Below are 14,784 nucleotides of genomic sequence, written 5' to 3' on the forward strand. Positions count from 1 at the left end.
AAAATATTCCAACAATGGAATTCCAAATGTTCCCAATAATTTCATGTACTATTGTGACTGCCTGAGCTTAACAGATTGATTAAAAGGACCAAACTGCTGTGTGTGATGCAGATCGGACACACATATAAACATGTTTCAATTAAAAAAATTGGACTAGTTAACTTTTCTATAGTTTGAACAAAATCTCATGAGCTCATGTACTTCATATGACGTACAAAGTAAACCTCTTTGAAAAATGTTTTCAAGAATAGTCCTTTTTGCTGTTTTTTTACCATCCTGACTTGTTAACATGTCACAGTGGAGATTATTACACTACCAGACCAAAAGTATGTGGATATATATATTATATATATAATATATGTGTTCCTTCTCCAAAATACTGTTCAGGCATGACAATGCCCCTGAGCACAAAGCACAGAGCTCCATGAAGACATGACATGTTATGGTTTGAGTGGAAGATAAATCCTGTCTCCTGACGGTGACGCTGCATGTTATGCCACAGAAAAGGCAGATGATATACTTGATGATATATGATTTAAGATGATATATTTAGAGGGGGGCACGGTGGCTTAGTGGTTAGCACGTTCGCCTCACACCTCCAGGGTTGGGGGTTCGATTCCCACCTCCGCCTTGTGTGTGTGTGGAGTTTGCATGTTCTCCCCGTGCCTCGGGGGTTTCCTCTGGGTACTCCGGTTTCCTCCCCCGGTCCAAAGACATGCATGGTAGGTTGATTGGCATCTCTGGAAAATTTGTCCGTAGTGTGTGATTGCGTGAGTGAATGAGAGTGTGTGTGTGTGTGCCCTGCGATGGGTTGGCACTCCGTCCAGAGTGTATCCTGCCTTGATGCCCGATGACGCCTGAGATAGGCACAGGCTCCCCGTGACCCGAGGTAGTTCGGATAAGCGGTAGAAGATGAATGAATGAATGATATATTTAATTTTCAGTACTGTCAAAGCAGACTATAGAAAAGGCAACACAATACGTTATAGAAAAATAGAAAATATAGAAAATGGGACAAAATAAAATGAGACATATATACACACCATACTGCACATGGACACTTTAAGGACAATCCAAAATCCTGCCAATATCCTTTCACATATATTTTCATATATTTTATATACTTTATACCACCATACGCATTTATGTATGTACATATATTTTCATATATTTTATATAGTTTATACTTTTTATTTATCTACCTCATTTTGGTTTTATTTTTAATCCTTAATTCCATCTTTCTATGCTTGAATACCGGACAAACGTTAAAAGCATTTCACTGCATGTCGTCCTCTGTATGTATATGACAAATAAAATTGATTATATATATATATATATATATATATGATTGCAACTCCAGGTTGTGTATATGACTTTATCCTGAGTTTCTGTTCCCACTTTATCATGTTTCTGTGTGTTTAAAAGCTCCTGAGAAACTTCACCCCATCATTAACACAGTCTCCTCACATGACTCCATCTCCCAGGGTGCTGCGCGCTCAACTTCTGTCAACACAGCCGGGTTCCTTTCCTTAACAAAAAAAAAATCAACCTTTTCATCAAGGTCGCTACAGTATCTCGGTATATCGCGATAATTGGTAGATTCATATCGGTCAAAGGTCCACTTCGGTTTTCACGTCAACAGCTTACACACATCCGTAGAACTTCTGTCTTGGTGTGTGTGTGTGTGTGTGTGTGTGTGTGAGAGAGAGAGAGAGAGAGAGAGCAGGTACGCAAATGACACTCGAGGTTCAAATGTCTCCCTGCTGTTAATGTAGTACACTATCTAGGGCGTGAGCGTTTCCTTCACTACATTTGTGGAGGAAGTGTGAGAGCTTTTGAGAGCAACTTCCTGCTGATTATTTCTCTCTGGTTCAGACGCGAGTCTCTCGGACATTTTATTGTATTTGTAAAGCGAAAGTTTTGCGCACGTTCGGCGGTGTTGGTGCCGGTGGTGCCGGTGCTGCTGGAGCGCGGTGTTGCTGGAGCGCGGTGATGTGAAAGCTACACGTCAGGACTCGGTTTACCCGAGCAGGTCTTCACCTGGTCACACGATCAGAGTCACCTTCCCGGACTTGGACACTGTGTAGGTATGTTAAAGTGTGCAGTTCCAGCAGCAGCAGCAGGCTCACAGCTTTACGCACCATGTGTGTGGACACCAGCACACTTCTGTTACTGGTCCAGTCTTTCCTGATAAATACAAAACTGAAACCATTCTGTCACAGTAGTTTCCGTAAATAAGATGAAACACATTTGACACGTTTGGGTTTGTAACTTTCTGTTTTGTGTGTGTGTGAAAATAAAATATGAAATATTTACTAGGACTGTAACGATACACTCTGGTCTCGATTCGACTCTTAGATTAGATTAGTGAGAATAATAAGAAAATGATGGTGGATAAACTCTTTTTTTCCTGAAAATTAAATAGTCGAGAGAGAGAGACAGACAGACAGACAGACAGAGAGAGATAGAGACATACAGAGAGAGAAAGTCTCTCCTGAGGTGTCATTTTACCAGTAAATACTTTAAAAGAAAAATCCACACACAGTCTTTATAATGAACATTGTAGCATAATAAATTTTCCTAAATTACCCACAATTACCCCATAGTCTGTGTCCTGATGAGACTGGTGGCTGTAGGAATTAGCCTGTGCTTCATCTCTACCTAAAGAGAGTGATGCAGCAGCACTTTAGTCCTTTAATCCAGGGGTTCTCAACCTTTTTTTGTGCCAGGGACCAGCATATTCATAAAAAAAATTTCAGGGACAAGTTGTCAATTTTAATGCCTCAATTTTAAGATGCATCGTTTGGAACATATCACTGTGTAAAACAGTAACAGTCTATCATTTAATTGCATATCATGAACATGGGGGCAACAAACTTGTAGGAATATACCAATCTTTTTAAACTTTCAGACCGGTTCACAAAATGTTTCCCTTTTCTCCCATACAATTAGGTCTACTTCAAAAGCAACTTGTGATACTAAGAGGAGATCTGAACTCCATGTGATCCCTACACCAATACAACATTTGTTTGACTGTACATTTGTAATCACACCCTCCAGTGTCACCCATTTGAGGATGGGTTCCCCTTTGAGTCTGGTTCCTCTCAAGGTTTCTTCCTTTACCAATCTAAGGGAGTTTTTCCTTGCCACTGCTGCCTGAGTCACCTCAGACTTGCTCACTGGGGATAAATACATATACATACATACATACATACATACATACATACATACATACATACATACATACACACTGTGAACTATATATATTTTGAATTTTTATTATATTAATTCTTTATACTACTCCTTATGTTTATCTTCTGTTCTATGTTATGTTCTGTAAAGCTGCTTTAAGACAATGTCCATTGTAAAAATCGCTATACAAATAAACTTGAATTGAATTGAACTTACACAGCACTCACTCACTAGCAGGTGGCAGTAATGGAAAATTGTATGAAAATTGTATGACAGGACCATTTCACCTGTCAAATCTCTCCAGAACCAAAAAAGACAATTGTCAGATAGTGGAACATGTTCCAACTTGCTAGCTGCTTTTTCTCCCAAAAGTTCCCAACAAATATCTTTTGCAGCCGGTAAAATGAGCTCTTCTCCGATTGTAAAGTTTTTTTTAGATTTAGCTATTTGGTGAGCAACCAGATATGACGCCTTTGTTGCAGCTACGTTTACTGATGTTGAGGATATCAAAACTTGCTGCTGAGCGTTTCTTTCTTTCGAAAAACTCCTCCGTTTTGTCTTTGAGAGTTGGGTGTTTGGTGGTTAAGTGCCGCTGAAGTTTTGACGGCTTCATTGCAGAGTTCATTCATTCATTTTCTACCGCTTATCCGAACTACCTCGGGTCACGGGGAGCCTGTGCCTATCTCAGGCGTCATCGGGCATCAAGGCAGGATACACCCTGGACGGAGTGCCAACCCATCGCAGGGCACACACATACACTCTCATTCACTCACGCAATCACACACTAGGGACAATTTTCCAGAGATGCCAATCAACCTACCATGCATGTCTTTGGCCCGGGGGAGGAAACCGGAGTACCCGGAGGAAACCCCCGAGGCACGGGGAGAACATGCAAACTCCACACACACAAGGCGGAGGCGGGAATCGAACCCCGACCCTGGAGGTGTGAGGCGTACGTGCTAACCACTAAGCCACCGTGCCCCCCATTGCAGAGTTTTTCACCACAAATAACATACAACAGATTTGGCTCCACGGAATTGCCTGTTGTCGTAAATCCATACCTAATGTATGAGGTATCATATTTACGATTGAAGCTTGACTTTTTTTCCCCTCACTATTTTCGAGTTGGTCGTCGCCCGCAATGAAATTAGCCATTGAAGTTTGCTGAGGCCCGCTCATCTCTCCACATACTTCAGTCACTTCAGGTGCACCGCGCTTTTTTTGCAGTCCGTTCAGGTACGACACGTTGCTAAGCAATCGCAAGGCGCTCAAAGAAACACATTTTAATTTATTTATTGTTTATATTTTGGATTAAATAACATGACATGTCATAGCACTTAAAAAAGACAATTATTGTTATTATTATAAAATAAAATTCTGGGAATATTTCAAGGCCCGGTACTAATGGGTCTATGGACCGGCACCGGTCTGGGGAGCGGGGGATGGGAATCACTGCTTTATTTGAGAAGTCAAACATAAGTTGTTTTTTGTTCCTGCTGTTGACTCACAGTAATATTGATTACACATAGGGAGCAAAATCAGCAGTGCAGCATTTTATCAGAACATCAACAACACACTGGGGCTCCAGAGAAAGTGACAAGTGACAAGAGCGAGTGTTGTTGAGAGGAATAAAAGTGATATTAAATAGGAGTGTTTAGTGTTGAGTAGGTGGTCAGCATCATGATGTCAAGGGGGAGAAAATCCGTCTGTCACACATCAAAAATCACAAATGTCTCACAATTTCCCTCTATTTATGGTAGAAAACCTCTCTTTCAACATCACGTTGTGTAACTTCTAACGTGTTATGTGTTATTGTGTGTTATCTCTCACTCTCTCTAACACTCTCTCACTCACTCTCTCTCTCTCTCTCTCTCTCTCTCTCTCTTGCTCTCTGTCTCTCTGTCTCTCTCTCTCTCTCTCTCTCTCTCTCTCTCTCTCTCTCTCTCTCTCTCTCTCTGTCTCTATCTCTATCTCTGTGTCTCTTTCTCTTAGTCATCTAATAATGGATCATCGACATATATTCGATACCCTGGGGACAGTGTGTGAAGAATCCATCTCTGCCATCTCTATGCATTCGAGTTTGCTACAGAATGATGCCACCAGTCATCTGCTGGAAACAATAAGATGCATTCATGAACATGGGCAAGCTGTCAGTGCTCTGGTCAGTGGCTTTGCTGCTGTGTATCACCATTTTGATTTTAGCACAGAGACACCTGCAAATGGCTACCGCACCTTGGTCAAGGTATGTTGTCTGTTTGTCAGTCTGTCTGTCTCTCTCTCTCTCCCCCCCACCTGTCAGGTGCCAATATTTTTGTAGATAACTGAAATGTGATAAAAGAAATGTAACCTATCTGTGAATGTCTGTCTCTCAAACATGTTTGGTCTGATTTTATTGCTTTAAAATAATAAATGTTAAATCTGTCATTGGCTTCAACCATAACAGCAGACGTTTGTTTAAGACCTGCCCTCTCTTTTATCTACAGGTGGTTCTGTCCTGCGTGCTCCATATAATCCAGAAGGGCCGCTACATCGCCTCCAACTGCGGGGGGATTTTTTTCCGTGTGGATCACAATGCCTGCGAGATGAAGGCGTACTGTATAGCACTCTGTCAGCTGCGTGCACTGCTTTATCTGGCGCAGCGTTTACTCAACAACAACGCACATGGGCAGCTCCATTCGCTGGAGGATGAAGATCTGAGCAAGAGGTTCATCAACGAGTACACGTCTATGCACAAGGCCTGTTTCTATGGGCGTTGCCTGGGCTTTCAGGTAAGTAGCTTTGGGCCTGTGTGTTCAATGCTGTGTGTATTTGTTCATGTTCTTTAATGCTACAGGTAAAGATACTGACACTGAAACCAAACTCATGTGGTCAGATTAGAATTCAGGGTGTAATTAACTTTGGTTTGTGTGTATCAACATTAATAGTGTTAAAACACTTAAGTGATTAAATAAATGCCATGTTTCTTTCCTTTTGCTAGTTCTCTCCTTCTCTCAGGCCTTTCCTACAGACGGTGGTCATCAGTATGGTGTCATTCGGGGAGAACTACAAGAGACATCAGACTAGATTAGGTGAAGTGAATCTAACACAAACTAGGCACGGATTAGTTAGAAATTTTATACCAGTCAGTCAGTAAGTTAGGGGTGTAACGATGCAGTCGAGTCACAATATAGGCTTCAGGGATGGATTCCATTTAAATTTAAACATATTTTGGATTTGAAAATTTGATTTGTGTTCAACTTCTGTGATGCTGCTATAATGTTTAGCCTGTAATGTGTGTCTCTCATTGTTATCCAAAGCTATAAGGTCTATGTGTGTTATCTCTCTCTCTCTCTCTCTGTCTCTCTCTCTGTCTCTGTCTCTCTATGTCTCTCTCTTTCTCTCTGTCTCTCTCTGTCTCTCTCTCTCTCTCTCTCTCTCTCTCTCTCTCTGTGTCTCTCTCTCTGTCTCTCTCTCTGTCTGTCTGTCTCTCTCTCTCTCTCTCTCCTGCATAGATTGCGATCTTTAGTGTTCAAATACTGCAATTTAATTCGATGCATAATTCGATGCATCATCTTTTCATGTTGCATCATCACAACGTTAAATCCCTATAATTAGTACACAATCTCAGCTGGGCTAAGACATGCCATATGTGGCATATTCTTTCAGTGATCTGTGTGTGTGTTTATTACATGTACAGTGGGTTGAGAGAGTATTTAGACCCCTTGAGATTTTGCCCACTTTGCAGTGTTATACTTTCAGTTTGTTCCAGACATGTTTCTATGATTCAGTGAATTTGAAACGATTCTTTATAGGCAGGGCAGCGCTCTCTGTCATTACTTCTGGGAAGTACGTGGTGGATCCTGAGCTGAGGGGGGCGGAGTTTGAGCGCATCACTCAGAACCTGGATATGCATTTCTGGAAAACCTTTTGGAACATCACTGAGACAGAGCTAATATCAGTTAGTTGGAATTTTTATAGCTCCATTCATTGTGTTTTGGGAAACAATCACACAAGTTTCTTAATCATTATCCGTGATTCTTTAAGGAACAGATCGGATCCATGTGGCCTGGCTTTAAGCATGTAGACACCTGACCATCACACTCGTTTATGACTGTCGGGATTTGTATTCATTCAGCTACAAGAGCATCAGTGAGATCAGACACTGATGATGCAAGAGTGAGGAGGTCTGGGGTTCAGTCTGTGTTCCAGTTCATCACAAAGGTGTTCAGTGGTGTTGAGTCAGAGTCAGGGCTCAGTGCAGGACACTCGAGTTCTTCACTCCAAAATTCACACACCATGTCTTCATGGAGCTCTGTGCTTTGTGTACAGGGACGTTGTCATGATGGACCAGGGTTCGAGTCTCTGAGCTCCAGTCAAGGGAAACTGTAATGTTACAGCATACAGAGACATGTGCATATAAGACTACCCAAGAATATAAAACTGAGTGCGTCCAACTTTATGGGTTTGATGGTCAGGTGTGTACATACTTTTGGCCATATAGTGTATATTAATGCAAATTCATACCTTGTACTGATTCACTAGATTTTGATTCATTGGAAGTAATCTAATCACAAATCTAATCACACTACTCTTTACAGATTTCTGAAATCTAATGATCATATAATCTTCTCAGCAGTTACATGTAACTTCAGCTGAATATAAATAACTGCAATTGAGGAAACAAGTTCCAGGTTATTATTTCAGTATATAGACAAAGTGTTGATGTCAGAAAGCCAATAATAATTAGGTTATTCTTTTTCTTTTGAATCTCACTGTCCTGACAGAGTTTAGCGAGCATCAGGTCGCATGCTGTGCAGGTGAATTTGACTCTAACGATTCCAGGTGAGCCACTGAGTTTACCTTTAGCCGCAGATACGAGTCTCACTGTCACAGTGTCGCCTCCCATTGCTCACTGGGGGCCGGGACCCGTTCACGTACGCCTCATCTCTCACATGCTCCGCCAGGGACAGGTGCGTCAGCACACTCTATGTTCATATCAGTGCAAGTCGGATTGACTCGATTCGTCAGCCACTCATGCACTACTTCTCTCTCTCTCTTTGTAGGATACTCCTGAGTTGATCTCGTTCTCTCGGTCTGATGGATCTCAGCTTTCTCTTCCTGCAAGCTTAAGGCCGCAGAGTGGCCCTCTCTCTCCATGGCTCCTCATCCACTTTCATGGAGGTGGATTTGTGGCCCAGACCTCGAAATCCCATGAAGTATGTTAAATCTGTCTGTAGTTTGGAGTGTTATTTTATATGAATGTTACTCTCTTCAAAGGAACGTCTCTGTATGCAAACTGTTGAGTGTTCGGATTATGTCCACTTTCAGTGCCCGAAATATTCTAAAGCTAAATATCTGCTTCCTCCAATAAGTGTAGTGCTTATTTCAGTGCTCGATTGGTCTGCTTTCTAGAGTTACCTAAAAAGCTGGTCAAGGGATCTGAATGTGCCTATTCTCTCGGTGGATTACTCACTGGCTCCTGAAGCCCCCTTTCCTCGGGCTCTGGAGGAATGTTTTTATGCTTACTGCTGGGCGCTAAAGAACTGTCACTTACTGGGTACACAAATGCACACAAATACAAAAATCTGACTGAAACATGAGACGTTGAGAGATTCATTAACCTGACACCCAGTATTTTGTCTCAGGCTCGACTGCGGAGCGTGTGTGTCTAGCAGGAGACAGTGCTGGTGGGAACCTGTGCATCACGGTCTCAATGAAGGCCATGTCTCACGGAGTACGAATCCCTGATGGCATCATGGCTGCCTACCCGGCGACGCTCCTGACAACTGACGCCTCTCCGTCACGGTTTCTCACGCTTATCGACCCAGTGCTACCTCTTAGTGTGCTTTATAAGTGTGTCAATGCATACACTGGTAAGACCATCGCTAACTTATCTGGATCCTCAGGGTTACCTGATATTAACCTTCATGTTCTGTTCATGAAACGTATACAGCTTATTTCAGTTTGTCTTCTAACAGGTATGGAGGGGGTGGCGGTGCAGCCCAGGCAGCAGCTGGACAGTCTGAGTGCTCTGGGACGGGACACTGCGCTTCTTCTTGAGAACATCACACAAGGAGCTTCAAGCTGGCTGCAGTCGCTGCTTGACCGCACGCCTACATCACCCGCTAGATCGTCCGACGGTTATCGGAATGCCGTGACTCGATCTGCGGACATTCTGCAGGGCCCCAGGGAATTCCCAGAAGGCTTTGAACCGCTGCGCTCAAGGTGTCTAGCAGAGATTCATACCCCTTGTACTCCTATCATGAAGAACCCGTTTGTATCTCCTCTACTTGCACCTGACAGCCTTCTCAGGGGACTGCCACCTGTACATCTAGTGGTAAGGACCAGAACGATGGCATATGGAATTTTTTATTCTAAATGTATGTTTACTGGGCATGTGGTTTAGAAGTGTAGTTAATACAGCGTTATGTCTTGTAGGCTAACCTGGAACTCTGGTTCCCTTGACACAAAAACAGTAGGATTTTTTGGATTATCGCAAAAAATAAACTCTGTGACTGACAAAAGTTGATGTTTTTAAAATGTTTTGTTACAAGTTAATCTTCACAAATGAGCTAATGTTTATGAATTTTGAAGCCTGAGTACATTTGGCAGAAATAATACATTACATCGCACACAATGACGCTGCAGTAGATAGGTTTTCCTCGACAACCTCTGCAGTCCCAGTGACCCACTGGTTAGCAGCTGCCTTTTTCACAGCACTCAACAGCTTAAAGAAATCATTTTAGAATGTTCGTAGAATAAAACATGAAAATATCTTGAGAATTTATCCAAAAAACCAATTCAGAGAACCCACTGACTTTGGGCCGATGGAACCAGACGTTCTAAAATGAACTTATTTCCCGTTTTAAAGTTTGTTTCACTCATTTATACAGCGTTCTATATATTCTAAATATCGTGTATATACACTGCGTAACGAAGAAATAAGTAGAGACCGCAGGAAGAATGAAACTGACTGTTGATCACTGATCATCGATGATTTCTTATAGGCTTCAGCTTTGGATGCTCTGTTGGACGATTCTGTGATGTTTGCCAAAAAGCTGAAGAGCATCGACCAACCGGTGACCTTAACCGTAGTGGAGGACATCCCCCATGGCTTCCTCAGCCTATCACATATCTGCAAAGAGACTAAGGACGCGTCTGATATTTGCGTAGCAAAAATCAGGGAAGTGTTCGAGCAAAACACACCACAATAAATCTCTTATGGAATTAGCCTAATTAGCACAAGTTATATAGTCGTATGAGAAGGAAAGAAGTGGATAAGTCTTTTTTTTTTTTTTTTTTTTTGGGGGGGGGGGGGGGGGGGGGGGTTGTTGTTAAAAATGCTTCCGTTGTTAAACATACCTGACAGTGGCTCACATTAATGTTGTGACTTGAAGTTGTGAGGTTAGGAACCGCAGCACTGTGTAAGCACTGCAATACAGAGACTGTGTTTACTGTGTGAACGTCAGAACAAACTAACATATGTTCTGTGTTTTATTTATTTATTAATCTTTGACAAATTCTCACCAAGTGCCTATTTGGTCATTTCATGTATATCACACACAGCTGTAGTGGACGCTCTTCTGCTGCACAGCTAAAGAGTCTCTCACATCCTCTAAGCTTTAAACTGACAAATGATCATCAGTGATTGGAGGTCATTCACATCCTGAAAAAAAACAAAATTAATTAATAATAATATTAATGAGCATAAGATGTCACGCCGTCTGTGTGGCCTTGTGAGCTTACATAATTGCACATAGTTTGAAACTGTCAAAAAAAATTACTTGGGCCTCAAGTATCAAGATGGTTTACACAAGAAACGTGGTATTCATTAAAAGCCTTGTACAGTATGAACTAATATGAACCTCAAACTGATCGACTTCAGATCATATCATTAGCATAGATTACTGCACTTTTATATATGCAATATAATAATTAAATATATTTAATTCACTTTTTTTGTGTTTGTGTGTTTACAACTTTTAGCCGATGCCCTTCATTCAGTTATACAAGTGCTTTGGCGTCTCGATCACAAACACGTCCTCGTGCTAGTTCGCTAAATCAGGGACAAAGAGCAGAGTCAACAACATTGTGTGAAAACAAAAGTTTTTTTTTCATGAATGACACAAAGATTTAAGAGTTTATTGTCCTACTGTACAGGAAAATATATACAAGGAAAACGGGAATTAAAATGTATAGAATCATTATTATTGCAAAAGCAAGAAACAAGATAATGCGTGTATAAAATATACAGTAAACATTCAGCTGCAGAGGTAGAAAAGGTTGATGTTGTAAAGAATATGAAAAAATAAAGAATGTGAGCCAACACAAACCCATAAATGACAAATGACAAATAAAGCTAGTAATTAAATTATGAAAAAATAAGAAAGAAAGGTAATCGGCATACACAAACACATATATGAGCTTTTCTTAGTTTAGCTTACGCAAATTTACCGAAAGGTCATTTGATTTTAAATGAGGTCCAGATTTTTTAGAGCATTTTGCTAACGTTTCCTGTTCAGAAGTGTGTTGTGACACCTAAAGGATTGAACTCGATATCTTTGAAGGCCTCTGATTTAATAGTGATCGTTGCGTAATAGTAAATCGTTGCATTGTGGAAAATCTGCTATCAAGGACTTTTTTTGTTTGTTTGTGTTTTTTTTTGCTATTTTTTTTTCACTATTTTGGCTGTTATGGAGTTCAGTATAAATAATCTCTGTGGATTTTTCTTTTTTTGTGGATTATTATTAATGTATTAAAAGCAAGAACTCAGTAGGTGCTTAAGTTTAAAGATGATGTTTAAATTTGATATAATTGACTTTTGGATAATTGACTATTATTTGGATGAATTCGTTTCATATTTTAAATGTTTTACATGTGCAAAAATAATCTGCATAACCAAAGGTTTTAGTGCACAGCTGCTCACGAATGCAGTGTATTTTAATTTCTAATCATTTGTCAGTAATCGACTTACTTCTATTTCTTCAGTGTTTCAAGTTTTCAGAAAATGTTTCTCACAACTTCTGAGATGTCTCGTGTCTAATAAATAGTTTTTTGGACATGATTTGAACACTTCGTCTTTAGAGTTCTCGCTTGTTTTTTTTTGCTTGTTTTTTCTTTTATCATCACTTATATGTACTTCTGTATTTTATCAGTTTATCGGTTCCATTGGTTTGTTGGATGGTACGACAAAAACGCATTGTGTTTTCCTGCCAAACAATCTACAAATTTTTGTTGATCTTAATTTTTTAATAACAAAAAGGTGACATTAAATAATAATAATAATAAAATAATTAATAATAATAAAAGTTCATTAAATTTACTTTAATTTACCGCTGACAGCAGGAAAAAATTTTTTTTTCTCAAATTTCAGGAACTGTGCGCTTTTAGTGTTTAATTTTGCCAGGTAGATTTTTGAAGTACAGTGCACCCGGAAAGTATTCACATCACTTCACTTTTTGTCATGTTACTGCCTTACTCCAAAATGGATTAAATTCATTATTTTCTACAAACAGTACCCCATTCTGACAATGTGGAAGAGGTTTGGTTGAAATCTTTCACATGTGCATAAGTATTCATAGCCTTTGTCATGACACTTAAAATTGAGCTCAAGTGCATCCTGTTTCCACTGATCATCTTTGAGATGTTTCTACAACTTAATTGGAGTCCACATGTGGGAAATTCATTTGAGTAGACATAATTTGGAAAGGTACACTCCTGCCTATACAGTTAACAGTGCATGTCAGAGCACAAACCGAGCCATGAAGCCCAAGGAATTGTCTGTAGACTCTGAGACATGATTGTATCAAGGCACAGATCTGGGGAAGGGTACAGAAACATTTTTTGCAGCCTTAAAGTTCCCAATGAGTACAGTGGCCTCCATCATTCATAAATTGAAGAAGTTTGGAACCACCAGAACTCTTCCTACAGTGGGCCGTCTGGCCAAACTGAGCGATCGGGGGAGAAGGACCTTGTCAGTGAGGTGACCAAGAACCTAATGATCACTCTGACAGAGCTCCAGTGTTTCTCTGTGGAGAGACGAGAACATTTGAGAAGAACAACCATCTCTGCAGCACTACACCAATCAGGCCTGTACAGTAGAGTGGCCAGACAGAAGCCTCTTCTCAGTAAAAGGTACTTGATGACCCACCTGGTGTTTCCTAAAAGGCACCTGAAGGACTCATTGAAAAGTCTCTGGTCTGATGAAACAAACATTGAACTCTTTGGCCTTAAATAGCAAGCGTCATGTCTGGAGGAAACCAGGCACTGCTCATTGGTCATGCTGTGGGGATGTTTTTCAGTGGCAGGAACTGGGAGACTAGTCAGGATAGAGGGAGAGATGAAAGCAGAAATGTACAGAGACATCCTTGATGAAAACCTGCTCCAGAGCTCTCTGGACCTCAGACTGTGGCGAAGGTTCATCTTCCAACAGAACAATGACTCTTAAGATCACAGAGAAGATAACAGAGGAGTGGCTACGGGACAACTCTGTGAATGTCCTTGAGTGGCCAATCAGAGCCCAGACTTGAACTCGATCAAACATCTCTGGAGAGATCTAAAAAATGGCTGTGCACCGATGCTCTCCATGCAACCGATGTATCTTGAGAGGTCCTGAGAAGATGAAAGGAAGACATTGTCAAAAAATAGATGGGCCAAGCTTGTAGCATCATGCTCAAAACGTCTTGAGGCTTTAAATGCTGCCAAAGGTGCTTTAAATACTTAAATAAGTATTGAGCAAAGGCTGTGAATGTTGTCATTGTTGGGGATTGTTTGTAGAACTTTGAGGGGAAAGTGTGGTTCTAAATGATTATAAAGACTGAGAGCGTGATTATAAATGATTACAAACACAGAGAGCGGGATTATAAATGATTACAAACACAGAGAGCGGGATTATAAATGATTACAAACACAGAGAGCGGGATTATAAATGATTACAAACACAGAGAGCGTGATTATAAATGATTACAAACACAGAGAGCGTGATTATAAATGATACAAACAAAGAGAGCGTGATTATAAATGATTACAAACACAGAGAGCGTGATTATAAATGATACAAACAGAGAGCGTGATTATAAATGATTACAAACACAGAGAGCGTGATTATAAATGATACAAACAGAGAGCGTGATTATAAATGATACAAACACAGAGAGCGGGATTATAAATGATTACAAACACAGAGAGCGGGATTATAAATGATTACAAACACAGAGAGCGGGATTATAAATGATTACAAACACAGAGAGCGGGATTATAAATGATTACAAACACAGAGAGCGCGATTATAAATGATTACAAACACAGAGAGCGTGATTATAAATGGGTACAAACACAGAAAGTGGGATTATAAATGATGACAAACACAGAGAGCGGGATTATAAATAATGTCCTTTCTACACCTGTGTAAAGTAAAGTTGGTCAGTGTAACCAGAAGCTTTGAGCAACTTATAATAAATATCAATATATACATAATAATAATAATAATAATAATAATAATAATAATAATAATAATAATAATTCTTTTAACTGTACATCCCCACTAGCTATTAAAATCCGAGATTGAAAACATTTCTCCCAGCCTGTAGATGGAAGTGCAGTTTCTTTCTCACG

General features: G+C 40.3%; 1 protein-coding gene across 1 annotated transcript; it reads left to right on the top strand.

Annotated features, from left to right (window-relative positions):
- Positions 1-1,606: 1,606 nt before the first annotated feature.
- Positions 1,607-10,454, top strand: lipea (lipase, hormone-sensitive a). The gene is made up of 11 exons (XM_060865868.1): positions 1,607-2,087; positions 5,185-5,434; positions 5,676-5,960; positions 6,170-6,260; positions 6,984-7,129; positions 7,956-8,141; positions 8,235-8,387; positions 8,584-8,728; positions 8,817-9,044; positions 9,150-9,508; positions 10,179-10,454. The coding sequence occupies exons 2-11, from the start codon at positions 5,195-5,197 to the stop codon at positions 10,383-10,385; spliced, it is 2,040 nt and encodes a 679-aa protein (XP_060721851.1). The 5' UTR covers positions 1,607-2,087; positions 5,185-5,194; the 3' UTR covers positions 10,386-10,454.
- The last annotated feature ends 4,330 nt before the right edge of the window (positions 10,455-14,784 follow it).

Source organism: Tachysurus vachellii, chromosome 3, assembly GCF_030014155.1.
Source record: "Tachysurus vachellii isolate PV-2020 chromosome 3, HZAU_Pvac_v1, whole genome shotgun sequence".
In the NCBI taxonomy this organism is placed as follows: Eukaryota; Metazoa; Chordata; class Actinopteri; order Siluriformes; family Bagridae; genus Tachysurus; species Tachysurus vachellii.

What these genes read in the sequence shown, in the direction of transcription:
- lipea (XM_060865868.1), top strand. Translation starts at nt 5,195, where the DNA reads ATGGATCATCGACATATATTCGATACCCTGGGGACAGTGTGTGAAGAA. An exon ending in CTGAGACAGAGCTAATATCA is followed by an intron (nt 7,130 to 7,955) that starts GTTAGTTGGAAT and finishes CTGTCCTGACAG; the next exon opens with AGTTTAGCGAGCATCAGGTC. An exon ending in GTGTGTCAATGCATACACTG is followed by an intron (nt 9,045 to 9,149) that starts GTAAGACCATCG and finishes GTCTTCTAACAG; the next exon opens with GTATGGAGGGGGTGGCGGTG.